General features: G+C 52.5%; 12 protein-coding genes across 12 annotated transcripts, besides 1 other annotated feature; 3 read left to right on the forward strand and 9 right to left on the reverse strand.

The window, feature by feature from the left end:
* Window positions 1-622: 622 nt before the first annotated feature.
* PODANS_5_4530 (uncharacterized protein) lies at window positions 623-2,128 on the reverse strand (the record flags this gene model as incomplete). The annotated part of the gene is made up of 3 exons (XM_001905270.1): window positions 623-1,062; window positions 1,130-1,248; window positions 1,332-2,128. The coding sequence occupies 3 exons, from the start codon at window positions 2,126-2,128 to the stop codon at window positions 623-625; spliced, it is 1,356 nt and encodes a 451-aa protein (XP_001905305.1).
* A 697-nt stretch (window positions 2,129-2,825) lies between these two features.
* On the forward strand, window positions 2,826-4,163 carry PODANS_5_4540 (uncharacterized protein; the record flags this gene model as incomplete). Its single annotated transcript, XM_001905271.1, has 1 exon — window positions 2,826-4,163. The coding sequence occupies one exon, from the start codon at window positions 2,826-2,828 to the stop codon at window positions 4,161-4,163; it is 1,338 nt and encodes a 445-aa protein (XP_001905306.1).
* An 881-nt stretch (window positions 4,164-5,044) lies between these two features.
* On the reverse strand, window positions 5,045-6,684 carry PODANS_5_4550 (uncharacterized protein; the record flags this gene model as incomplete). The annotated part of the gene is made up of 2 exons (XM_001905272.1): window positions 5,045-5,209; window positions 5,272-6,684. 2 exons carry the CDS (start codon window positions 6,682-6,684, stop codon window positions 5,045-5,047), a joined length of 1,578 nt encoding a protein of 525 aa, XP_001905307.1.
* A 3,520-nt stretch (window positions 6,685-10,204) lies between these two features.
* Window positions 10,205-11,188, reverse strand: PODANS_5_4560 (uncharacterized protein; the record flags this gene model as incomplete). The annotated part of the gene is made up of 5 exons (XM_001905273.1): window positions 10,205-10,526; window positions 10,597-10,872; window positions 10,953-10,967; window positions 11,035-11,080; window positions 11,155-11,188. The coding sequence occupies 5 exons, from the start codon at window positions 11,186-11,188 to the stop codon at window positions 10,205-10,207; spliced, it is 693 nt and encodes a 230-aa protein (XP_001905308.1).
* A 605-nt stretch (window positions 11,189-11,793) lies between these two features.
* On the reverse strand, window positions 11,794-12,513 carry PODANS_5_4570 (uncharacterized protein; the record flags this gene model as incomplete). Its single annotated transcript, XM_001905274.1, has 2 exons — window positions 11,794-12,220; window positions 12,281-12,513. 2 exons carry the CDS (start codon window positions 12,511-12,513, stop codon window positions 11,794-11,796), a joined length of 660 nt encoding a protein of 219 aa, XP_001905309.1.
* A 624-nt stretch (window positions 12,514-13,137) lies between these two features.
* Window positions 13,138-13,843, reverse strand: PODANS_5_4575 (uncharacterized protein; the record flags this gene model as incomplete). The annotated part of the gene is made up of 2 exons (XM_001905275.1): window positions 13,138-13,626; window positions 13,691-13,843. 2 exons carry the CDS (start codon window positions 13,841-13,843, stop codon window positions 13,138-13,140), a joined length of 642 nt encoding a protein of 213 aa, XP_001905310.1.
* Window positions 13,844-14,676: 833 nt separating this feature from the next.
* Window positions 14,677-16,606, reverse strand: PODANS_5_4580 (uncharacterized protein; the record flags this gene model as incomplete). Its single annotated transcript, XM_001905276.1, has 5 exons — window positions 14,677-14,947; window positions 15,006-15,539; window positions 15,605-16,120; window positions 16,183-16,465; window positions 16,525-16,606. 5 exons carry the CDS (start codon window positions 16,604-16,606, stop codon window positions 14,677-14,679), a joined length of 1,686 nt encoding a protein of 561 aa, XP_001905311.1.
* Window positions 16,607-17,180: 574 nt separating this feature from the next.
* Window positions 17,181-18,143, reverse strand: PODANS_5_4585 (uncharacterized protein; the record flags this gene model as incomplete). The annotated part of the gene is made up of 1 exon (XM_001905277.1): window positions 17,181-18,143. The coding sequence occupies one exon, from the start codon at window positions 18,141-18,143 to the stop codon at window positions 17,181-17,183; it is 963 nt and encodes a 320-aa protein (XP_001905312.1).
* Window positions 18,144-18,452: 309 nt separating this feature from the next.
* On the reverse strand, window positions 18,453-19,520 carry PODANS_5_4590 (uncharacterized protein; the record flags this gene model as incomplete). Its single annotated transcript, XM_001905278.1, has 1 exon — window positions 18,453-19,520. One exon carries the CDS (start codon window positions 19,518-19,520, stop codon window positions 18,453-18,455), a length of 1,068 nt encoding a protein of 355 aa, XP_001905313.1.
* Window positions 19,521-19,939: 419 nt separating this feature from the next.
* On the forward strand, window positions 19,940-20,438 carry PODANS_5_4600 (uncharacterized protein; the record flags this gene model as incomplete). Its single annotated transcript, XM_001905279.1, has 2 exons — window positions 19,940-20,257; window positions 20,349-20,438. 2 exons carry the CDS (start codon window positions 19,940-19,942, stop codon window positions 20,436-20,438), a joined length of 408 nt encoding a protein of 135 aa, XP_001905314.1.
* A 155-nt stretch (window positions 20,439-20,593) lies between these two features.
* PODANS_5_4610 (uncharacterized protein) lies at window positions 20,594-21,051 on the reverse strand (the record flags this gene model as incomplete). The annotated part of the gene is made up of 3 exons (XM_001905280.1): window positions 20,594-20,668; window positions 20,736-20,876; window positions 20,950-21,051. 3 exons carry the CDS (start codon window positions 21,049-21,051, stop codon window positions 20,594-20,596), a joined length of 318 nt encoding a protein of 105 aa, XP_001905315.1.
* A 410-nt stretch (window positions 21,052-21,461) lies between these two features.
* Window positions 21,462-22,359, forward strand: PODANS_5_4620 (uncharacterized protein; the record flags this gene model as incomplete). Its single annotated transcript, XM_001905281.1, has 3 exons — window positions 21,462-21,559; window positions 21,715-22,056; window positions 22,119-22,359. 3 exons carry the CDS (start codon window positions 21,462-21,464, stop codon window positions 22,357-22,359), a joined length of 681 nt encoding a protein of 226 aa, XP_001905316.1.
* A 1,379-nt stretch (window positions 22,360-23,738) lies between these two features.
* Window positions 23,739-23,812, reverse strand: a tRNA (tRNA-Asn).
* Window positions 23,813-24,110: the final 298 nt, after the last annotated feature.

Raw genomic sequence — 24,110 nt, forward strand, 5'->3', positions numbered from 1 at the left:
ACCCTCCGAAGCAAAGCGACCACACTCTGCGACCTGCCGTGACTCCATCTTCGATCGAATAATCCCCCGGGTGTGCTGACGGCCATGACTGGTCAGATATCAGAGACAACCCGACCCCATACGCCCCGCCTCTTTATATACCGAACAATACTGCGATCAACAGCCAAACTCCACCACCGATCGCCACCAATGGTCGGCCATCCGGGGGCAGCTTGCCGATTCCGTGCCCCGGACAGACAGCCCTCTCCGGCAGTGGGCTCGGCTGAGCTCGGCCTGGAGCACTCGTCTCGGACTTTGTCGTATATGCTTGGCATTATACGACATGAAGCCATCACGGCGTCTGCTGACCATTTTCGACTCAAAAGTTCCCCGACTGTGGTTTCATGCCCCTGGACTGAGTGCCTACTCACCCAAGGAAGCCTGTGATATCATTTTGCCGGCCATGACAAGATCCCCCCCTAGTAGCCTCGACTTGCAAAACTTGAAAAAGACCATGCCTGGAATGGTAATCTCAAGATGCTCACCACACTTTATATACGCATAGTATCACCGAACCAATTGACTACCTTTTCTAAACTCGAGATCCCCAAACTAGAAAATCATCCATGGAAAACAGTCCCAATCAATACCTCACCCCCCTAGGCCCCTCCTCCTCCTCAAACCTTCTAAACATCTTGCCCACCATCCACCCCTCCACCCCCTTGATATACCCCTGCCTCGCCAGCACCTCCAAACTCAGCCTCGCGTACTTTTCCGCCTTGTCCATGTCGTTCAACACAAAGTAAATCCTGCTCATATTCTCCAACTGCTCACTCTCAAGCGGGAAGAGCTCCTCCTTTGGCAGAAGAGGCAAGATCTGTCTCGTCAGGCGCAGAGCTTGGTACGGCTTGTTGGCTTGGAAGGCGCGGATGGCGAGGTCTTGGAGCTTTGCGATTTCTTTCCGGCGGGCGTCGGAGGCGACGATGGTGGAGGGGGGGGAGGTGCAGAGGGGGCAGGAGCAGGTGAAGCCCCATTTTTTGAGGAGGTGGGCGCGTTCCAAGGAGGTTTTGCCTAGGGTTAGGTCTAAGGAGGGAAGGGGTTAGTGAATTGGGCTCACGGAAGGGGGAAGGGGGATGAGAAAAGGACGGACAGGAGATGGTGATTTCCTCGCCCGGGGAGATGGGTTTGGAGGCTGCGATGGAGACTTGGAGGGATTCTTGGATGAAGCGGGTGTAGGCGCTGGAGGGATGTGCTGTTAGCATTTTGCTTCTGCAAGGGGGTTGGAAGAGTCTTACTTTGGCATGCAAGCGTGGTTTATTCTCTGGTGTTGGGTCAGCCTTTATCTATCTCACTTCTTTCCGCTATTCAACAGCCCCGTGGGGGAGACAAGACTCACCGAAACAGTAGGATAAACCGCCATGTAATCCCCCTCCCCGACCCTCGTGCTAAACGCATTCGTCCTCAGAACGTTCTCCACCACATCCTGAGCGTGCTCGCTGCTCTTCCCCAGTTCCATCACACCGTTACCCCCATCACCCATCTGTTCGACCGCTTTATGCAGCAGTCTGTACCCCCTCAACGCATTCACCTCCACCGTGAAACCAACATCCACCACGAGCGTGGCATAGTCAAGTAAAATCTCCTCCCATTGCTTGATTTCCTTCGTGGCTATGACGCCCTTGCCTTTTCCGGGGATGGTAACGACTTTGTATTTCTCGCCTTCAGCGCCGTCCGAGGGTTTGGGCAAGGGGAGGTCAAGAAACCAGGAGGCAACGTCTGCGGCGCGGGAGGGCGTGGTGACAAGGGAGAAGCCGCGGTGGCCGTGGTGGGAGTTGGTGTAGGTGCAGTATTGACCGGTCAGGCCATTGGTGAGCTCGCAGACTGGGGCGTGGGTCCAGGGGGTGATGTGGGAGCTGGAGTTGGAAAAGAGGGTTTCTGTCAGTGAACCAGGGATGGGACGGGGGCAGCTGGCAGAGAGGAGTTGGTGTGGCGTGAAAGCTGGGGGTGGGGAGGAGGGACATTGGTATTTGGGGTTGTGGATGGTGGATAACGCCAGTGTTGTTGTTGATGAAGCGAGGAGGGACCATGTGGTGAGAAACCTGAGGGGTAATAAGGGGGCCCCTTTTCTTCGGCTGCGTGTTGGGAACATTATCGCTGTAAAGCTCAAGTACACTGAACAGAAATGGAAAATCAATGGATTCGATTTAGATCTCAGATTCAATCCCCCCTGGATTTCAAAAATCAACAAGAACAATCTGTCCACAGTTCCAGATTCTCGGCTTCAAATGCATGGCGCCCAGCCTCACAAAGTCGAGGATAAATTGCTTCCTGCCCTTCCCCATCCTCACAAAATGCCGATCCTGTTCGTCTTTCTCTTGCCGTGCAGAGCAATGTTTGGTAGCAAGATATGAGGCAAAAGTAAAAGACAGGCAGCCAAGTCCTTGGCCACGTGCTTGGCCGGATCGTACCGGCTGAGCCATGTGCTGTCCCGGCCGTGTTTGTCTCACGGTGGATGATGTGTGGACGGATAAATTCGACATCCCTCGGCACGTACCGAGTTTGGGAATGGCGCATGGGCAAGCTTCATCCCCAACCTCCATGACTTACTCTCTCCAGGGTAGGTAGTTCCTTCTTTGGAATAATGGTCATGATGGGGGGCACCAGAAACTGGTCGTGCTTGCCCATCGCAACAAGCCCGGAAGGAAATGTAGTGTAATCACGTCACTTGCCTCCACAACTGAGGGAGTACTTTAACCCAACATTAGACTGTCTTCCCAGACCAACTCTCATTCTTCATCATCTTTCTTCAAGGTCATTCTTTTCTTCATAGAGCATCAACAAGCATCATGAATCCCCAACCAACGGCGCCTCGGACTCCCAAGTCCGCTGCCATTAACGGCATTATCAAGGAGACGCAGAATCGACCCGACCTCGAAACACTCAAACGTCTCTACGAAAAGCTCCATGCAGACCCCGAGCTCCCCGGTCGCGAAGAGCGTACTGCACATGTCGTAAAAACTCACCTCGAAGCTCTCGGATTCAGAGTTCGTGCTCGCATCGGCGGCCACGGCGTTGTGGGAGTGTTAGACAACCAACGCGGGCCACGCGGCCGTACCGTTCTCCTCAAGGCCGAGCTCGATGCTCTGCCCATACAAGAGAAAACAAACCTATCATACGCAAGCACCAAAAGAATCAAAGACCCCGTCGACAAAAAAAAGAAGCCCGTCATGCACGCCTCCGGCCATGACATGCACATCACCATGGTCCTAGCTGCAGCAGCACTCCTCCAAAAGGCCAAAAAGAAGTGGCGTGGCTGCCTCATAGTTCTCTTCCAACCAGACTCACAAGGACGCGGTGCTAAGTCCATGATGGAATCCGGACTATACGACAAGTTCCAATTTCCCAACCCAAACATCGTATTATGTCAACACATCAACAACAAAAGCGCAGGCAAGCTTCAGCTTCTAAGGGGCAACGACCTAGGAGAAAGGTTATCATTTCTCATCACGATCCCCGGAAAGGGAGGGCACTCGACCACCCCGGAAGGCTGTATTAACCCCATTCTCATCGCCTCGTCGCTGGTGCCGGAACTCCAAACAATGATTCAAACGCTCTACAACCCCAACAGCCCCGCGCTTGTTACCTGCGTGAGAATTAACGCCGGCCACGCTACCAACGAAATCCCCGACAAGGCCGAGCTGACGGTCGAAGTCAGAGCCTTCTCTGGCGATATGATGAAGCTGCTCGTTGAGGCGATCGACCTCGTGGTGGGGAAGGAATTCGAGAACGCGGGAGTATTGAAGAAGAAGAAGACAATCCAGAGGCTTGACCAGTTTGTTTCACCGCTTATCAACGACCCAGATGCGCTACACAAAATTGGGGTGCAGTTTGAAGATTATTTTGGGCGGGAGCAGATTCAACCCATGAACCTGGAGATGGCCATGGGCAAGCTGGGTGATGATTTGGCTGTTCTTGCTCGAGAGGGCATTCCCCATGCGTATTGGACGCTTAGGAGCACGAGTCCGGGTATTTGGGACACGTATGAGAGGGACGGGCGTTTGCATGAGTTGCCGGATACCCACACGGCCGAGTTTGCACCGGCCGAGGAGCCCACGTTGAGCGTGGGGATGGAGGCGTTGGCGGTAGCGGCGTTGACGTATCTGAAGACGGAGGGTGAGTTTTGAGCAAGGAGCGAGTTGATCAGGTCAGTCTGACGCAGCGTAAATATTAACATGCATTGTACTTTTGTTTGAACCATGGCTGTTAAGAGATTGAATAGGCGTCGAATGCATAATTAAACAGGCCTCGAGGCATAAACAATAAGATGATCAAGGATTTGTCCCATCCATGCCTCGTAAACTTTTATTCTTTTCTCAGAGAGCTCTACTTCTGACTCTCTGAAGTGTTTGCTTGGGTCAAGCATAGTGGAGATGGAAATCCTCTTGTGTAAGAAATTCTAACAGGTGGGTAGCTAGTACATTTCACCGTTACCGAAAACATGATTTTAAGCTCTCATTTTTGTGGTGTGTGTGTGTGTGTGTCTATCGTGCCTTAATTCATCATCAACTGCATCTGCGTCCGTGTGTGAGCCCGATATCTTCTATTCGGGTATCAAGAGCCTTTGAAAAAAAAACAAAAAAAACAAAAAACAAAAAGTGTAGTAGCAGCAGCAGCAGCAGCAGCAGCAGCAGCAGTAGTAGTAGTAGTAGTAGTAGTCGTAGTAGTTGTTGTTGTTGGGTTTCTTTGCCCCCCCCCTAACCCCACCCCAAACCCACCAAGTTCCATCTAAGATTTGATTCCCAATGTTTAAGAAAATGTAAAGAAAAGAAAAAAAGGGTCCGTCATGAAACCCCCTTTCTAGCTCAATCCCACGAGCAAGGAAACGTTGGCCATCTTTCAGCTTGGTTTTTCTCTCTCACCCACGTCGACTCCGCCCTATTCGACAAGTTGCAAATATTCTGACAAGTACATAGCCAAATGCACTATCGACACCCACGCCATTACCCCCCTCGAAAGCCAAGGTCAAAGTAGCCATATCGTTCCCATGGGGCCAAAATCAAGCGCATCACTCCGCGTCTGGCTTCTGCGAGACAACTTCCCTCGCATAAAACTCAACCAGCATGGTGGCATAGGCCTCCAAGTCTTCCACAGGAACAGCCAGGCGAAAGTCGTTGAGCAGCAAGAACTGAAGTTCGAGGTGGTTCAGTTCAGCCAGAGGGAGACCACCAACCTAAAAACAACGTTAGCTCTGGTTCTGATGATGATGATCATAGATCAAAAGCAAAAACATACCTTGGCATATCGCGAGTTGGTGTAAAACACATCAGAAAAAAACTTGCTGGCGCAAGTCACCCCCGCAATAATAAGCCGATGGATGTTGTAACTGTCCACTACAAAATATGTCGCCTGTCCAGCTGCTGAATGCGTGTTAAAACTGTTGCTTTCGATCGTGATCCCCTTCCCAGCCTCCTCATCGGTGTCTGCAAGATCAGAGTCCGTCTCGTCGCTATCCTCTTCCGCCTCGTTACTGTCCCGCATGACAGTGTCTGGATCTGCCGCCGGTTTCATAGCTTGCGCATGCACGTATTGCATCCGTCGTGCCTCCTCGCTCTTGACCACCATATCGTTGACCCGCTCCGTCATCCTGTCAAAATAGACCAGCAGACTCAAAAAGACTTCGTACGTGGTGGGACAGTACTTGTGTATCCGACCAAGATAGCTCAGTATGCTAATCGAGGGAACGTTTTTACCGTGAAACGCCAAAACACTGCTGCTTAGAGGGCTTCCGTTGGCGTCCCCACCAGCTTCCTCACCCCTCGCTTGCGCCTGGGCTTGTCGGAGGTGGTGCGCGTTTCGGTTCAGAGCATCGTGTTGGAGGTCGTTGGTGGTGGTAATCTTGGTAAGGAGGGCGGCTACCATTTCGATAATATCTCCTATAGGCATCGCGCTAATCTCGTACTTCATCTGTTGTAGTGGGGGATCATTAAGGTTCCCTGAGCCGGTGGCATTAAGATTTTCGACCTTGGCCAGGGTCTGGATATGTGCGAGGTCTTGGACATAGATTGTCTTTTGGGTTTCTATCGGCGGACTTGGGGCATTGTTGCTGAGGGGTATCGAAACGGGGGGCGCATCGACGATGTCGACATCCGCGGATGGATTCCGGCGCCGACCGTGATCCGATGCAGGAGAAGGCATCGCCTTGGATCCTGGCACTACGGTTGCGGCGGTACTGAGGGACGAGGTGGTCGAGCCCGCGACAGAAGGCGGACCGCTGGCGGCATCGTGAACTCTTTCGGTCGAGACGTCATACTGCGGCCCAGCGCCACCGGAGGAGGGATCGGACGACGAAGAAGACGAAGAAGGCGGGGACGGGAGGCGGCGGCTGGCCCCACCACTCGACATCGGGGGTCGGCTCGACGGTGTTTGTCGTTGTTGCTTTGCTGGCTTGTCTGCGACCACTGGCGTCGGCACTGGTGAATCCTGCCAGTCTCTGCGCGGTGTTGACGAAGAGGCTTGCCGTCTGGGGCTCGCCGTCGGGCGCGAGTGGTGGGACTGCTGGGCATCCCGGTCGCAACCTGTTGTTGTTCGGCTGACTGGAACTGGACGGGCCTGGAAGTGAATGTCGTGCGGGTGCTGGTGCTGAATGGCCGGCCCTGCAATCATGCTATGAAATCGAGATGGCGATTCTCCCAATACGTCGCCCATCACTGTAGCCATGCTGGCATGGTTGTCTTGATTACGGTGGACGTCTGGCAGTGGTGGGAGGTGGTGGTGGTGGCTGCCAAGAGTTCAGCCAGTGGTTATCGCGTGGTGGAGGGTCCTGCAGCGAGTGCTATCGGATCGAAAGTGGCTGTGCCGCGATAGCGGAGAATTAGCTAGGCTTTTCTCTGGTTGGCGAGTTTCTGGACCAGGCGATAAAGACCCGGGTCAGCGCCGGCGCCCAAGCAAAAGGTGGGGGAGGTGCAAGAGCAAGAGCAACAACAAAAACAACAAGCAAGAACGAGAAGAGGGGAAGAAAAAAAAGATGAGACGAAAGGATATGGTGTCTGGGGGAAGGGGGACTAGGTGCCAGGCTGGCGGGAGGTAACACAGTGTTGGCACCGCGTGCGTGCTGCACGACAAGGGCGCAATCAACACGGGATGGCCTTTTCTTTCTTGTTTCCTGTTGACGTGATGCTGCTGCTGGTGGTGGACGGTGGCTGCGCTGCGCTGCAGGCAAGAAAGACACCGCAGACAGACACCGACACAACAGACGGCAGCCTTGCTGCGGATACCTAGGCGGTTCTTCCTCCAGCCTGATGGCGAATGGCGAGTCTCAGCATATCGAAGCAGCCGGTGTTTCTGTTTCGAACAGCCAAGGACGACCAACGACGGGTCAAACTCAACGTTTGAAGCTGTGGCCTGACTCGCGAGCTAACGCCATGAAAACAACTGAAATGATGGGCAAACACACAACGAGAGGGTATCAAACAGCCACCGGCCAACTCGCGCCCGGATCACGAATCCGCTTTGAGCTAGCCGGCGGGATGGCTGTTGGGGCGTTCCAGGCGATTGGGAGTATCGACAGGCACAACGACGTCACTTGGCGATGATGAAAGAAGAGAACGGCAAACCTCCCGAGCGGCTGAGGGAAGCACCAGCGCGTGGCAAAGCAAGACAACACAGAGACGTGGAATATCGAGGTGCTTACCTGTGTGCAGCTTGCATATACCTTCAGCCCCAAACGCCAAAAGGGTCTTCTGTGGGCTGTCTGTCAGGAGAGGTTCGGGATGTTGATGATAAGGTTGGCTTTGGCGTTCTCGCAAGGACGAACCGGATGGCAGAGATGGCTTATGCAGGTGACTGCCGGGTTGGTTACAGAAAAGATTGTGAAGGGATAAAGATAAAAAAAGAATAGACGAGGTTCAAATGTCGAGTGGCAAAGTCATTCGTAGGCATAAGGCGATAAGGGGAAAGAGGTGATGGGCAACCAAGAGATGCGACCCAAGATTATCGCATAACAGAGGCCGATGAAGCAATGCCAAGAAGCGGCCGGAGGGTTGGAGTGCAGTTAACAGGCCGGACGTAAAAGCCTAATGGTTTCTTGATAAGAGAAATCTTTTGCCCGGTAGGTTATTATCGTTTCTCTCTCCAAGGGGACTCCAATCCCAAGGCCGCTTCCCAGTGAGTTAGGTAAAGGGGGAAGAAACGGTTTCAAGACTCCGGTCGCGCAGAACACCACCGGCTGGGGGGAAAACAAGGAGATATATCTTGCGGCGTGCAGATAACGCCGGGTGCGGGCAATCGGACGATCAAGATGACGATGAACCGGGACCTTCTTCCGCCACGTGTGTGGATGAAAGAATGCTAGCGGACGGGAAACCCTGCGCCCGCACAACCACACACACCGCAGCACTCCCAACCGATTCCCTGAGAAGATGGCGCCAGATGAGGCAACGGTACATCCACGCCGTTGACTGTAATAATTATATTATCCTGCCATCCCTGCTGAGGTGAGTACCCTTTCTGCATTGCCTTTCTATCTTGTGATTCTCCTCATATGTATATCCTTCCCGTCAGATCATCTCTTCCCCTCCTCCATCATCAACCGAGGATGGTGTTTGTGGGTGTGTGTGAGTGTGTGGTGTGAGGGAACAATCACTGATAAGAAGAGTTGTGGAGAGCGGTGATCCGATACGGTAGAGATGGACCCACATCTTTACCAGCGACAGGCCAACCGTGGTGGGGTGGGGGAGGATGACGCAGGGGTTATCCAGACTTCACATTTGACCTAATGGACTCTGCGCGTTTGCGCTTCTCGCATTCTACAGGCGCCACGAGCGAAGGAAAACGCGGGGGGCGCTTGTTATTCTTAAGAGGACGGTGAGGACCAACTTTGTCCAGTTTGAAGCCCACATTGTACCATTGTAGAACGCCTGTGGCTTCCAGGTCCCTGAGTTTGAGGGCTGGATATCAGATTCAACGGTAGGACCCCCAGCATCTAACCACTTGACAAACATTTTCTACAAAACCTTTTTACCAACCAGCCAACCAACCCTCCTCAGCAGCTTCAAAAAGAACCCCCTGCAATATTTCCATCGTGTACACCTCCCATTCGAAGCACCGTCGTCGGCCTCTATTTGCTCCTGTCATCAAGCCCCTCCTGTCTTCTATCCCTCTTGTGCCCCTCACCTCGCAAGCGACCCCGTGGCGTCACTCTGGACAGAGATTGGCTACTTCAATTGTTTACATCCCAACCCAAGGCACGAGTGCGCGCCTCTTTTTCACGGCAATGTCAACTCGAAATGCACTCACTCAACTAGGCGGTGGAGGTAGCAACGTGAGGGGATTAAGAAGCGCAAACCCAAAAAAAGGGTCCTCGGTCCTAGGTCGGTAGTGAGCAACGCGTTGGTGGGGGGGGGGGGGGATAAAACTGTCATTATATGTTCCCTTTCAAACCCCCTCGCCTCGGCTATAATACTCAAAGTACATGGTCTCGAGTAGGTATCGCAAGCTCTACCAGATGTGATTCCTAACAATCTACATCCACAAGCCTCGGCCCTGTGGAGTCATCCCGAGATCCAAGAATTGTGTTGAAGGGGTACCCCTTGAACACTTCTCACCTCGGGACTTCCCGCCATCTCATACCTATTTCCCTACATACGGTTCTGAGAACTCATATCTTCCCTAGAACACCACATCCCGAAAACGTTACACAACCCCCTTCGCATACCTACCTGGCTCGCCTAAAATCAAAAATCATATTTTCCACCTACCCCACAACCAGAACCTTTCACTCCTCGGTCGTGGTAATCAGCCATGCAAGCCACAGAGCACAAGCAAGCAAGGAACGCCATCTGCCCTCCTAACTCGGAGCGGGCGAAACTCCGGGCCACCCGCCTTCCCTTAACCAACTTGCGTGCCGGCCACGTTGTATCCTCATCACCCTCCAACTCGGCCACGCCGGTTCGTAGTTCCCACGCACCGCAGATGCATAAGCCACAGGTAAAACAAGACCAAAAGTGCAGCCCATACTCTTTTCAGAGGCTTTCTTGAGAACGCCATACACACACAGACAAAAACACCCGTCTCCCTATGATGCCTTTCTCGAATCCGAAATGGAATGGCATTACTATACATATCCATCATCCAGCCCGGTCATGTCGTCACCTCGCAAGCACTGAACAATGCATCCCGTTCTGATTGGCTGTCTTCTGCCCCCATCCTTACCCCTAGTCACACGCACTCAGTTCTCATGTCTGACCTTGTAATCCGTATCTGGTAGGTACAGATGTCTGTCCGCGCCCTTGGCCGTTAACACCACCATACGAATCACACCACCCGAGCTACCATCCCACTTGATGGCCTCCTTCAACGACTCCTTGACAAAGTTGACCGCATCCGCCTCCTCCATGCCCTCTTTCCAGTTGGCGTCGCAGTAACCGTAAATGTACGTCGAGCCAGAACCACCAATGGCATATGGTTGCTTGTGGAGGGACCCGCCGAGGGGGATGCTGTAGACCTGACCGCCGTGACGCTCGTCCCAACCCGCAATAATGAGACCGGCCCTAGCAAAGAAAATATCAGTACCTGACCTCCGCAGCCTACCCAACTTCAACTTCGCCGGGGGTTACTAACGAGAGCCTATCCTTGTTCGCATAGCACATCTCCTGGAAGATGGCCGCCGCCGTCTGTGTCGTGGGGGGCTTGCCGTTCATCATGTGGAAGAGCCCAAGCTGGTATTGCACAATGTCGGCGACGGCTTGGGTGTCGGCGGCGGACCCGGATCGGCAGCACCAGATTGTGTCGTGTACTCTGGTGAGCTTGTCGGTTACACGGTTGGCAATGTATGCGCCAGTCGTTGTGCGGGAATCGGCTCCGAGGATAACGCCGTCTTTGAATGTGATCGCCATACTGTCATCGTTCGAATGTTAGGAGGGGTGCTCGCCCGGGAGTGGTCGTTTGGCCAGTTTAAGACCGGGGGGTTGGCTTACATCGAGGTACCCAAGCTAAGGGATGGAATTGTCAGAATGACTCCCATTGTAAAAGCAGGGGCACTTTGGAAGTATCACTTACTTGACCTCACCCTTCTTCAACCGGTCCATATCAACATGGATGCCATCTGCAAGGTACCATGGTTAGCAACAGGGACGAGACGATGTGGAGACGGTAACCGGGAGTTGCGATGTCACTGACCTTCGCTCAGGCAACCCGATGTACCGAATTCCATTTTTGAAGTGTGGGTTTGTAATTATCGATCTGAAGTCGTCGATGGAAAGAGGGGGGCAATCGGAGCGAGTCGTCAGTCGTAGAGAATGGAGGTGTTCGTGGGGTGTGTGGCATTCGTCGAGTGAATGTTCGAAGTTGGCAACTGGAGCTTGGAGCTCCTCCCAAGCTCAAGGCAGCTCAGACACGCACGCGCGCCTTGCCTGGCGGGCGGGTTGATGCGCATCACGTGGGGAGCTGATAAGAAGGCTTATCGGATCTTATCGCTCCTATGTCTTACAGCCAGCCCCTTGGCAGACCGCACGATGGATAAATGAATGCATGTAACAATAGGGGTATCCTCTACTATGTACACGATAACCTGACGATGAGTGATCTCATCTTTGAGTCCAGAGTGTTGACCAAAGCCTTCCCAATGCGAGGTCCTGTTCGATCTCTCCGGATCACTCAGATCCTGTCGAAGCCCTCGTCAAAATCCCAGCACCCTCATCAGAGTCCAACCCTATCAACACCTCCCCGTCCCCGACTTCCAAAACCACCTCACAAAAAAATCCGAAAAAAAAACTAAAACTCCCCAACTCCAACCCAAGTATTCCGACCACAGTCTACTCAACCCCCCCTAACCAACCCCTCCTCCCTCTCCAAACTAACCCCCTCCCCAACCTCAATCTCATACCCCCTCCTCCTTTCCTTGCCACCATCCCCCTCCTTCTTCTTCCCCTTCCCATCATCCCCACACCCGCAATCATAAAAATCCCCAATATTATTACAATCAAACAACTCCTTCCTCAACCTCCTATTAACCTCATTATGCACAAAACAAGCCCACCCCGCCGCATTATTCCGACTGCTCACCTGAGGCGGGTATTTCTCCAGCAGCTTCTGAAAGTGCGAAGCACAGTCCCCACAGGGGTACAACCTCGCAAACAACTGTATATACGTCCTCAGCGCAAGACTATCATCCGCCGTCGGCTCCTCCGGAAACCGCGCCATCATCGTGTGGAACAACTTCCACGACGCGCGGCCGAGTTCCGCTCTGTAAATCTCCCCAATCAGCAATTGCTCTTCCCCAGCATGCAAAAAGCGGAGGACTCACTTCGCAGTCGCATTCTCCAACTTGGGCGCAATAGATCCACCCTTTAGAATGCTCTCCGAAAGGGCACCACCAGCACCGTTGCTGTTGTGGCTGCTGCTGCTCCTCCATGTCTCGTCGGATAATATCCTCGTGGGGTCCCGTCCGCCGCCGCCGCTGCTCGAAACAAAGTACGTCATGGTCAAAAAGAACATGACGCCCACCAGCAGGAGCGTTATGTGTTGTCGTCGCGCCATGGTTTTTCCGCAACCGTCTCGTCGCGCCCGCAGGGTGGCTTGGCCCAATAAATAAAAGGGGTTCACAGTGGATTCGGTGATGTCGAGAAATGGAGTTTTGGGCGCAACGTGGAGGGCCGAAAGAGGCGGCAATGAACCGTGGTCGATCTAGCTCTGCAAAAAAATGGGTTTTAATGAATGACGGGAAAATAATGCACGACAAGAAAATGGCTGAAGCTTATTGAAGGATGGGAAAAAGACCCGATCAGATGGTTCAAAGGAATTGGAGTGTCTGTCAGATGTTCGGCGCTGGTGGCCAATGCACCAGTGGCTGATCCCCTAGCCAGGGGTCTGCAGCCGGATCACCCCACCCTTCCCGCGGCAGGCATTTGCTTGAAACAGGGGTTCAGTCGAGCCCAGAGGAGTCAAGCTTTCTCGAAGCCCACTTGCAACATCATGTAACCAAAATCATCATCTCTATCCAAACAACCTCTTACATTTCATGTAGATTTCAACCTGAAACAAGTTCGAATAAAAAACCCAAAAACCTCTCTAACCAAAACCCCGTCTCTTTATACATCATCCAACCTCCCGCCCCCGTTCAAGATCATGAACCCCTAAGCAAAACCTGGTAAGCCCCCGTCATCAATAAATCCCAGCGTAAAATGTCAAATCCCACCTCCCATTCTCCGTCACAATCACCGGCTTAACATCTTCAACAATAAAAGCCTCCCTCAACGGGTCCAACACCTTGAGCTCCCACCTCATCGCCTCTTCATTAGCCTCAGACCCAACAGTCTTGCCCAGCACAAGACTCCCATTCGCCTTTCTCGCCAGCGCACCCTCTGGCGCTTCCCTGAGAATGTTTCGACTGAACCCAGTCACCACCCCACTCCCATCCGTAGCAAGCATCACCGCTCCCCCATCACACCCCTCAAGCAGCGAGACGTCTCCCCAAGACCGCGTTGACGAGTTTGACGCCGTGGTATTGTCTTGCGCTTCCCAAGCCACCTCGATCCAAGTTCCCAGATTGTGCTTGGCCGTCCCGTCAAGGTTCTCGTCCAGCCTGCCGCGAACGATGCGACCTGAAAAGGTAGGGCAGACCGAAATGAAGACTGTCTCGCCAGGATGGAGCTTGCGGGTACAAATACTATTGTCAATGACAAGTCCAATCAAAGCTGTGTCGGTGCGGGCTTACCAATGTATACTTCCACGGAGTCTCATCACGCGCATTTTCGTACAAAAAGTAGTAGTGATTTTGGTGCGTGTTGCTGTAGTCGGCGTCGCGCATTGTCACGCCGGGGCCGCCGTCATCCACATCTCCCACTGCCACCAAAAAAAATTCAGTCATTCGCCTAGAAGATGGGTTGTCTAGGACGCACAAGTGTAGATGGGTGTATCTGAGCGAGATCCACACGTGAAGGTGGCATTGGCGTGGCTAGAGGGTAGCAGAAGGCTAGAGTTTTGGAATGTGGTGTTCCAGTTGAGGACGCTGTGCAGGTAGGGCCGTGGAGGGATGAGGACAGGGCTTGCCGAAGTAGCTGGAAGTACGGCTAGGAGAATGGGGAGAGTACCCAAAAAACGTGGGAAGGTCATGATGTGTAGATGGATAATAAAAGACGGAACCAATGTGAGAGACGTCGAGGGTTATATGGTGTGAGATGATTGGATTTGGCGTGGAAGATGTAGGGGATAGGTAGGTATGTTGGGAAGAATGTTGTCGAGGAGAGATTCAATGACTGGCCCTGTCGACTTTTGGGAGATCTTGTGGCGGTGGGCATTGGATTGTGCGTCCGTCCTTTCCCTGGATATCATGGGAGAAGGAACTCGGTCTGGCAAAGTAACGTCGCAAAGCTCCTTCTTGCCAATGCAAGAGTTCAAGGGATGAACAGGGACCTGCAAGAGCGTCCAGGTAAGGCTCTGAATGGGAAGAGCTCACTGAATTCAAGCGACAGTGAATAGTGACTGCCAATTTACATTCGAGCTGTTATCAGCTGCCGCGTTACGCATGAGCAAAGTTTCATAATGTCTCAGGAGATATGCTATACATTTCCAAGGACCTTCTGCCCAGATACATGAGAGGGCAACAAACATCAGGCCCAACCCATAGCACCAACTTGAAAGTCTATCCAGATCCCACAGCAGATACATGAATCAAGAACCTCCTAACCATATTCCGCCAACTCACATGGCATTCTTCCCCTCGAAAACCGTCCTCATCGCCTCCGGTGCATCCTTCGGGTCCATAATCATGTCCACACACTGCGGCACCACCGAGTCACAAAATTCCCCATCACTGAGTAGCTCATCTAATTCCTCCGCCGTTGTGACTTTGTAACCCTTGACCCGCGGCTCAACATCAGGCGCAAAAGCCTTGAACAGAGCGGCATAGTCCCACATGGGGATGTCGTTATACTTTGCGTCCCACCCGCGAAAGTAGCGCTCAATGGTGTACCTGTGTCTCGTGTCAGCAAAAGGTCACTCAAGCTTATGCATCGTGGAAAAGGATTTACCCGTAGTTATTCAGCGCAAACACCACCGGGACAATCCCATATCTTGTGAGCATAGAGAAAGCCTGCACCGTAAGTTGCAGGCTCCCCTCCCCTGTCACCAGCACCAGTCGCTTGTATTTGCCTGTCTCCTTGGCAGCAATGGCGGCACCGGCCGCAGCCCCAGCTGCGTAGCCTATGCTGCCGTAGACGGATTGTGTCCAGCCGTGACACCCAGAAGGGAAACGGGTGGCGGTGATGCCGACCTGAGCGGTGCCGGTTTCGGTGATGACGAGATCACCTGGCCGGAGGTAGGAGGTGAGGCGGGACCAGAGCCAGTCTTGCTCTATCTTGTTACTTGCTGGGAGAGATAGTTGCTGATCGACCTGGGTATTTTGTTTCGTGCGCTGGGCCAACGGGTAGTGCGAAGATAGGGCTGGAATGAGCTTGGGCAGAACATGATTGATTCTAGCGTCGTATTTGGTCGCCCCAATATTGACAAAGAATCGTTGAAGATCGATGATGGTGCAGTGGTCGAGCTTTTCGGTGAAGATACCCCTGTAGTTGATAATATGTCAGTTGTTCTCCTCGCTTGAAAGAATCGAGGCGGGAGTATGACCTACGTGTTGAAATCAGAAGGGTAGTTCCCCAGCCACAAGATGCAGTCTGCCTCTTGCACAAGTCCAATGGCACTCCTCGGCCACGACCCTTCACCAGCATAACAGCCCTGGTAGTAAGGGCTCATCTCATCAGCAATACCCTTGCCCAACCCAGTCACAAGAAATGGTATTTTGAGGGCTTGGATTAGAGGATCGACATGTTCAGCCCAGCTCGCCCTTGCAGCTCCGCCATCCACAATCAAGATTGGGGATTTTGCCAACTCTAGCTGGCTGACTATCTCGGTGGTGACAGCAGCCTCAGACTCTGGAGCACTTGGTGGCAAGCATCGAGCGAGTTTTGTACCAAGATACTCATTGGATACCTTTGCATAGGCAATATCTTCAGAGATGCCAATGTATCCAGGTTTAGAATGGAAAATCATTGCGTTCACAACACTGTCGATCTCAGCCGCAGCAGTAGTCGGGTCGTCAAGGACGGTAGTTGCGCAACACAACTCGGAGGAGATCCTTTGGTAATGGCTAAAAGCCACATGTCAACTCATCATGTCTCGACAAGGTAAGACCAGGTGCTAAGGGCATACTCAAACTTTCCATCCCCCAAGGTATGATGAAGGATCTTTCCGCTCTTCTGTGCTGGAGTGGTGGGATATCCAACAATGTGAAGGACAGGAACAGACTCGCAGTATGATCCTCCGATACCACACAGAGCACTCAGTTCTCCAGGACCAAATGTGGTCACCAGAGCGCCAAGTCCATTGAGGCGCGCATAACCATCGGCAGCGTAGGCTCCGATCAGTTCGTTCGGTGCGCCGACCCAGGAGAGGCCGAGAGGTTCGACGAGATCGAGAAGGGCTAGTTCAAAATCTGCCAGGCAACTCAGCATGGCTATAAGACCTGGTGGTGGTTCAGAACCGGACACATACCACCGGGAACGCCAAAGACAGTCTCGATGCCGAGCTGTTTGAGCCGGAGGAAGAGGTACTCTCCAATGAGGATTTCTGGCATTGTGGTTGAACCGTGAGGTGTGATTGTAGACGGAGTCTGGAAATCGCAGGCGTGTATGTACGATTGTCAAATGTTTGAGTGATTAAGTAGAAACTTTGCATGAGTTGTAATGTTTGATGCCATATACTACCATTGGATGGCTTCCCAACGATCTTAAGTAGTCCATCATAGCCTCTCTTGGGACTGCATCGTCGCAAAAAGACGTCATTGTCGCAATCAGGGAAATGGTGATCAATGTCAGACGACGTCGAGGTGGAGGTTGGCGGAGCCGGCATTGACGATGTCGGTGTAGAAGTTTCCTCGGTTGGATATGTCGGCGTGCCCGTCGAGCATCGGGGTAGTAAACTGGCCGTGTCGGTTGCCGGCTACCTACACGAGAGTTGCATGATCGGTGCAAAGTCGGGATTTCTGCCGATGTATGCGGGTTGCTGACTGAAGTGGTGATTTGGGAAGGAACCAATCACAGACAAAGTCTCAACCACACGCGTTAAAAAAGACCTAGATCATAGTAGAGAAAGGCTTGGTGATTGGTTGGATGATGTCTCTTTGTATTAGATATTGCTACAGTTATTATTCAAGCCCCTTGGCTGAGCATCTCCCACTGATCCGACACACTCTCCGATGTTGGTGTGAGGAGGGCATAGCTGTCACTGTCGCTGTTCCTGTTCCCGCTCCCGGTCTCGACTGCCACTCTCACCAGAGCCCAGCTGTTTCCGAGATCCTCACCCTCAACCCACTCTTCACTTGTTGTAGGGGAAGTGTCTCTCGTCCCACCCTGGCTGCTCCTCCCTTTTCCACGACCTCGCTTCGGTGGCTTGACCTTGATCTGATATTCCCACTGCCCTTCCCCCCTCACAACATCCTCAAACCCAAACCCAACCCTCTGCACCGCTTCACAATCCCCAACAGACCCTTCAACAGCCAGACTCTGCCCAGCTTCCACCTCCTCCACCAGTTGCCTCCACAGCTTCCCAAAAACCAACCTCCCATCCCTCTCATCCTCAAACGGCAACCTCCAGCTTTTGTCCGCGGCAATTTCCCGCCCCTCAATCAAATTATCCCTCGTCCATGCCTTCTTTCCCTCCTCAAAGAAGTCCCTCTTCATTTTCTCGCAGTAATCACAGCAATACAGCGAGCTACACCTCGTCTTGAACATTTTCTCCAAAACAGGAATGTAGTGCGGCCTGATCAGCAACCCACTTCTCATGCTCGAGGCTTTTCTGTAAGCGTAAGGTTGATTTGCCTTTTTGAGTCGCTGCGCATCGGTCTTGAGTTTGGGGAAGTTCCAGGAGCGGTCGAAGAAGACGTCTTCGTAGTCGGAGATGTGGCTTTGGATGCGGTAGAGATCCTGGCTGTTGCGGCCCGGGAGGCCTACGCGGATGGGGTTTTTACCGTGAATCTTTTTGGGGTTGGGTTGGACGAGTTTGGTTTGGTCGAAGGGGATGTTGGAGGGTTCTTCTGGGTGGGGGATCTGGGAGGAGAGACGGGGGAGGTAGCGGGTTAGGGTGAGGGAGGTGAGGTGGTTGTGGTTTTCCATTTTGGCTGTCAGGATTGGGTTTTGGGACTGACTAAGGAGTGTGGGTTTGGATGGACGATGATGAGAATGGAGACACTGAGGTGGCAACACGATGTTGATTTATACAATGTATTCATGGCACTAGCGATTGAGGACATCACGACGCCAGGGGTTGCTGGCGCCCTCTTCTCGCACAGCGAGCTCAGAGTGGCATGGTGCGGTCTTGGTATAACACGCCATTGGCTGGATTCGTCTTCGTGGCTGTGGCAGTGGTCTTAATCGCCAAAACAACCCTCAATTTCCAGCAACAAGAAGATAGAGCTAACCCTGTCATGCCGTTCCGTAAGTACAATTACCCTTGACGTCGTCAACTTTGATGCGGAGCAGTTTCTCTGCGTTTTTGTAGGCAATGGCCTCCAGCTGCTCCTGGTCGACCAGCCCGCTTGCCTCCAGCTCCTTGAACCATGCCAACCCAACCTCATTGCTTGTAAAAGGATAGTCAATACTGTACAGGATGTGGTCAATGGGAGTGTTGGCCAAAATGCACCTCATGGGATCCAAGCTCCAAACACCGCTCGTCGTGACATAGATGTTCTCCCGATATACCGTTGCGAACTTTCTCTGAGCCGTGCTCCATCTTCCACTAAGCCTGTCAATACGCTGCAGCATAAACGGTATCATTTCACCCATATGTCCAGCGATGATCTTCAGCTTGGGTCTGCGATCAAACAGTCCAGAGGCAAACAGTCTCAAGACATGAAGCCCAGTGTCCTGGTGCCACCCCCAGCCAGAACTTCCCAGCGAGTTTGCAGCGATAGGGTCGAAGTTGCCTCGATATCGTGGAGCCATGTCTTCACTCGGCCAAGTGGGATGAAGGTAGACTGGAACATCGAATTCCTCTGCAACAGCCCAAAAAGCATCGTATTCCTCCCCATCAAAATAGCCCCCTTTGCCGTCGTGATTGTCGACCAAAGCACCCACAAAGCCGAGCTCCGTGACCGCCCTCCGGAACTCTGCTGCCGCTTCCGCCGGCTGAGACATGGGAGCAGTCGCAAAACCTGCCAATCTTCCTTTTGCATTCTTGACAGCCTCATAGACCTGATCGTTGGCTGACCTGCTGTAGTTGACGGGGTACGACCCTAACCCTGCGGCATGGCTAACAACTTGGATTGTGACATCTCCCTTGTCCATGTCGGAAAGTCGGAGAGAGGAGAGGTTGGTCAACTTTTCCATGACATTGGGGACAAACTGTGTCTGCTCCTTGAACAGAGCCTTCATAGCATCCGGGGTGGTGGCAGAAGCGTAGTGCTCCTCGAGGGTTATGAGTGGAGTCATCTTGGCCAAGGCGGGAAGGATGAGGAGTGGAATAAATCGTAGGAACTCCATGATTGCAGACATTGTATCTACTTCTAAAGAAGAGAGACCGTTGTACAACTAACCCCTAGCTTCGAAGTTTCTTCTCCCCGTTTTATCTTCCGATATTCATGTCGTCACGACATCAGCCATCGCATCGCAACTTCGCCATGCTTTCATCCGGTCTCACTCAAACAAACCCTGAGGTGAATGGTTTGTCTCGGATCAAAATCAAGGGTTAGGGTCACACATGTTCCACCTCTGAACCCGAAGGTGCACCCACGTGATCCACTCCCACCCAATCCCTGTCTCCGCCCCACCCACCTCCCAAACGCCCGGACCACATCCAAACCTGTCGGACCTTCAACTTTACGATATTCATCGACGATTCGGAACGAGACACCCGAGCGTCGGTGACGAACCCACGCAACACAAACAACCCCTCCCCCCGATCGATCCAAGCCATGGCGAGCCTCTCCCTCCTCACGCGCTCCATGCGCACCCTCTCCCTCTCCTCAACGACCGCCCTCCGAACCGTTGCCCGTCCCAAGACCTCCACAGTCGCCACCAGATTCCAGACGACCCGGTCGCTCTCCTCCAAGTCGCACGGCCTGTTTTGCTCGTGCTGCCGGCCGACCCTCTCCAAGATCGTTTCCCAGACTACACAGACGGCTCCAACATCGAATGGGGCTGCTGCCAGCAAGGCGGTGGGGGTGGCGGTTCAGCAGACGAGGGGGATGAAGGTTCACAGTTCCGTCAAGAAGAGGTGTGAGCACTGCAAGGTTTGTTTTACTACTACTACTACTACTACTACTAATGGTCGGACGTGAGGGGAAAGGAGGAAACTTTGGCTGACAAGAGTGTGAAAAAAAGGTTGTGAGGCGAAAGGCGGGGAAGAGACATCGGGGGTACATTTACATCATTTGCCCGGCGAATCCAAGACATAAGCAGCGCCAGGGTTAAGACGGTTGTTTTGTGAAGGGATGGATGATTGTACGATATACTCGAAGTTGGGAGGGGAGTCTACATGAGGAGAGGCACAGAACCCAGATATGAGAGGGTCGTGCACAGTACGAGAGAGAGGTTACGGAGGGCAAGGTAAAATTGTCTCTTTTGCTTTACAGACCGTCAATATACCTTTCCATGCTCTCCCATTCTGTCTTGCCCGTGGAGAGGAGGTAGCGGATGTGGTCCTGTGGACGTAGTAGGGATTAGTCTTCACTGGGCCAAAACGTGGACGGGGAAAGAGGAGAAACAAACAAGATCCGTCACCCCTCGGTTTCTCTCAAATTCTTGCCGTGCAAAACGGCGGGTGTCAGCTCGGGTGGACGGGTCCGCAATGCGTCGAGTTGCGCGGAGGATATGTCTGTATAATGCCAAAGCCCGAGACCTTTGGACAAACTAGTTGAGCCCCGCAATCATCAGATTTGAACACGAGAGATATTGGCATTCATAGTGTGTAACTTCTACATACATGCTCCAAGCTCAACGTCGGCCCAAGCCTTGTTCGTGAAGAGCTGCTACCCGTCGCGTATGTGCGGAAAACGGACCCCGCCGGGGCAAGAAAGTGGCGCATTAACGGCAGGTCTATGGAGAGACTTGAGATCAAGGAAACACTTTACGGATAACAGCCATTGGGGGTTCTGTTGCTTGTTCAATGCGCCGTTCTTCTCAGTGGTGATATTCGAGGTGTTGGCGGGAAAAATTCGGGAGGCCAAAAACGTCATGGTCGCAGTGGGCTTTCAGTGAGTGAGCCCCACGCTGAGGCTCTGGGCTGCAACGGACGGTGCCAAGACCAATCCCGCAGCAGCTCAGGGCTCTCAGTCAGCTAGCTACCTGGCACCTTTGAGACGTGTCGCGACACGTCCTTTTATGTACCTTTTTGGAAATCTCACTCTGGGGATATACTGAGAGCGCAAACACCTCACTTTTGACTTCAAGTGCTCGTCTCATTCTCTTTGCCTCACTGTGACTTTGAAGATTCTCATGATGAAGTCAAAGCGCTCGAGAGCAGCGACCAGCCCCATCGAGGTTGCCAATCGCAAGACTGATGAAGAGTTTATTGCTGACTATTTACTTCCTGAGTGAGCACTCCTCTCTCATTTCTCTCTCCAACAATAATAGCCCTATCAGCCCCTCTTCAAAGTTGTTTGATCTCCCCAAGACAACATGCAACTTGAATCACCGTCGGGGATTTTCTCTTCTTTTGCACACCCACCCCCACTGACATAAGACCCAGCAACGCCAAGGAATCCTCCTGGGTGACAGCCTGGACTCACCCAAGGACGGGAACCAAATACACAATCAGCTTGGCACAACCGGCAAACCTCAAACAAGAAGATCTCGATACTTGTTTTGACCTTCTTGTCGAAACAAGCAAGAAGGACTATGAGAATTCGGCAGGGAGGTGGCATCCGGACAAAAAGCTCAACGAGATGAGGTCTCCAGAGCTGAGGTATGTCCTTGTCAAGGAGGAAGAGACTGGCGAACTTCGGGGTTTCACGTCTTTGATGCCGACTTACGAGGAGGGAGAACCGGTGGTGTATTGTTATGAGGTTCATCTGAAGCCAGATCTGCAGGGGTGTGTATTGTTCACTCTGTATTCGAGGCTGAGATGTGGTGTTGATCTAACATGCTTATGAGGACCGGGTTGGGATCTTTACTGATGAGCTTCCTTACGGCTGTTGCTGTTAATTTGCCGCCGATAACCAAGGTTATGCTCACTTGTTTCTTGTCCAACGCTCGTGGGTTGGCGTTTTATAGGAAGCTTGGGTTTGAGAGGGATGACATCTCCCCTGTGCCGAGGATTCTACGGGGGAAGGTGATCGAGCCGGATTATTTGATTATGAGCAAGAGGATAAGGCCGGATTCTGAGTCTTACTAAAAGCCAGACAAACTCACATCGCGCTAGCTAGGCATCTTCTTTTCGGCGGTTGAAAACGCTTGACTGTCAGCCTCACCCCTGCATGTTGATGGGCAGGCCATCTGGTCTTGGCTAAACTCCTATTCCTGTCTTCACCCTCAAATCACCATTCAGGCAGTCACTTTCTGAACAGATAAAATAGCGGCAGCATGGAGCAATGCCGGTGTCACGACACAGAAGGATGTAATCCATGCCAGATCTCAGATCATCCTCCCCGAGCCACACCCAGTCGAGAGTTTTCCACGCAATATATATCAACCCTGCCATCCTCCCTCTTCGGCCCTCTCATTGATCTCCGTCAAATCCACCACCGCATTAACACCATGTCGACCACCCCAGACCAGACACACGCTGCCCCCCAAGACGAGGCCAAACCCCTCCCTACCTCGACGACCACCTCAGAATGGGAAACACCCCTCATCCAATGCTTCCCCTGCGACCTCTTCTGGAAAGCAATCGCCTGCCCATGCATTTGTACATCCCCCCTTCCCCTCTCCCCCCTATCCCCTTCCATCACCACCCCTTAACATTTTTTCTTTTTCTTTTTGTGCTCTAGTCTACGGCCAAACAGCCCAGCGCCTCCGAGACCCTAACCTCCCTGCCGAAGAAAACAACGCCGATTGCAAGGACTTTGCTGTGAATAATGTCCTCCTGTCGATGTGTTTCCTGCAAGTCTAACCCTCCCCCCTAGCATGTAATGTAGGTGCTAATACGAGGAGGGTAGTGACATCATGAAACATCGCGCAGAAATCAGAAAGAGGTACAGCATCCCTGGCAGCGAGACCAAAGACTGTTTGGTGTCTTGCTTTTGCTGCTCGTGCGCTGTGATGCAGCATGATGGGGAGTTGAGGGGACGGCAGGAAAAGGAGGGGATTAGGGTTGGGTATAAGAGTCAGGCGGGGATGGTTCTGCCTGGTGGTGGGGAGCGGCGGCGGGAGGGTTGGGGTGAGGTGGTGCAGTAGTGAGGGGGGTGAAAAGGGACTGTTTGGATCGTGATGATGTTTGTTTATATGTTGGGTTTGGTCTTACTGTCAGCTTTGGAGAGGCTGTGACTTGTTGGGGCAAGATGCAATGTAATGCAAGTGTTTACTGTTCCGCATCTTCTTCAGAAACTCAGCGAGGGACTGCCCAAGAAAAGATGTTACGTGGGTGTATTGACCTGGCGCTGGGGTTTGAGACTGTTGATATGTGGAAGACTTCAAACACTCCCTGGGGGCTATCAGAAAAGAAACGGTCCGTAGAAAAAGGACAATCAATGGCTGTTGATATTGTGGTGAGCAAAAGGAGGTAGGAACAAAAAGTGGGGTCCCGTGTAACCTGATGGAACCAGGAAAAATAATCTCCTCCGGGAAGGCTCGAACTTCCAACCTCCTGATTAACAGTCAGACGCGCTAGCCAATTGCGCCACAGAGGATTTGTTGTTGATAGATCGCTATCAATGTCAACTTATATTGTTGTGCATGTATTCTCCTTCTTGGAGTGACAGACAGCTCGGAGGCTTGCCAGGCGCCTAGAAAGAAAGTACTGGCAACAGTATATAATATCTGTCAGATGATATTCTACAATCAGAAAAGCATGTAGGTAGTTGCAGTTAATCTGGCCCTAAGATGCTTTTGCTTGACAGTAGAAGTAAAATCCTGCAGCATGTCAACGTTCCTCACCACAGCAGGTACCCCGAACCTTGTCTCGCTGCAACCCTCTACTGCCTCGGA

This window comes from Podospora anserina, chromosome 5, assembly GCF_000226545.1.
Source record: "Podospora anserina S mat+ genomic DNA chromosome 5, supercontig 5".
Taxonomy (NCBI): Eukaryota; Fungi; Ascomycota; class Sordariomycetes; order Sordariales; family Podosporaceae; genus Podospora; species Podospora anserina.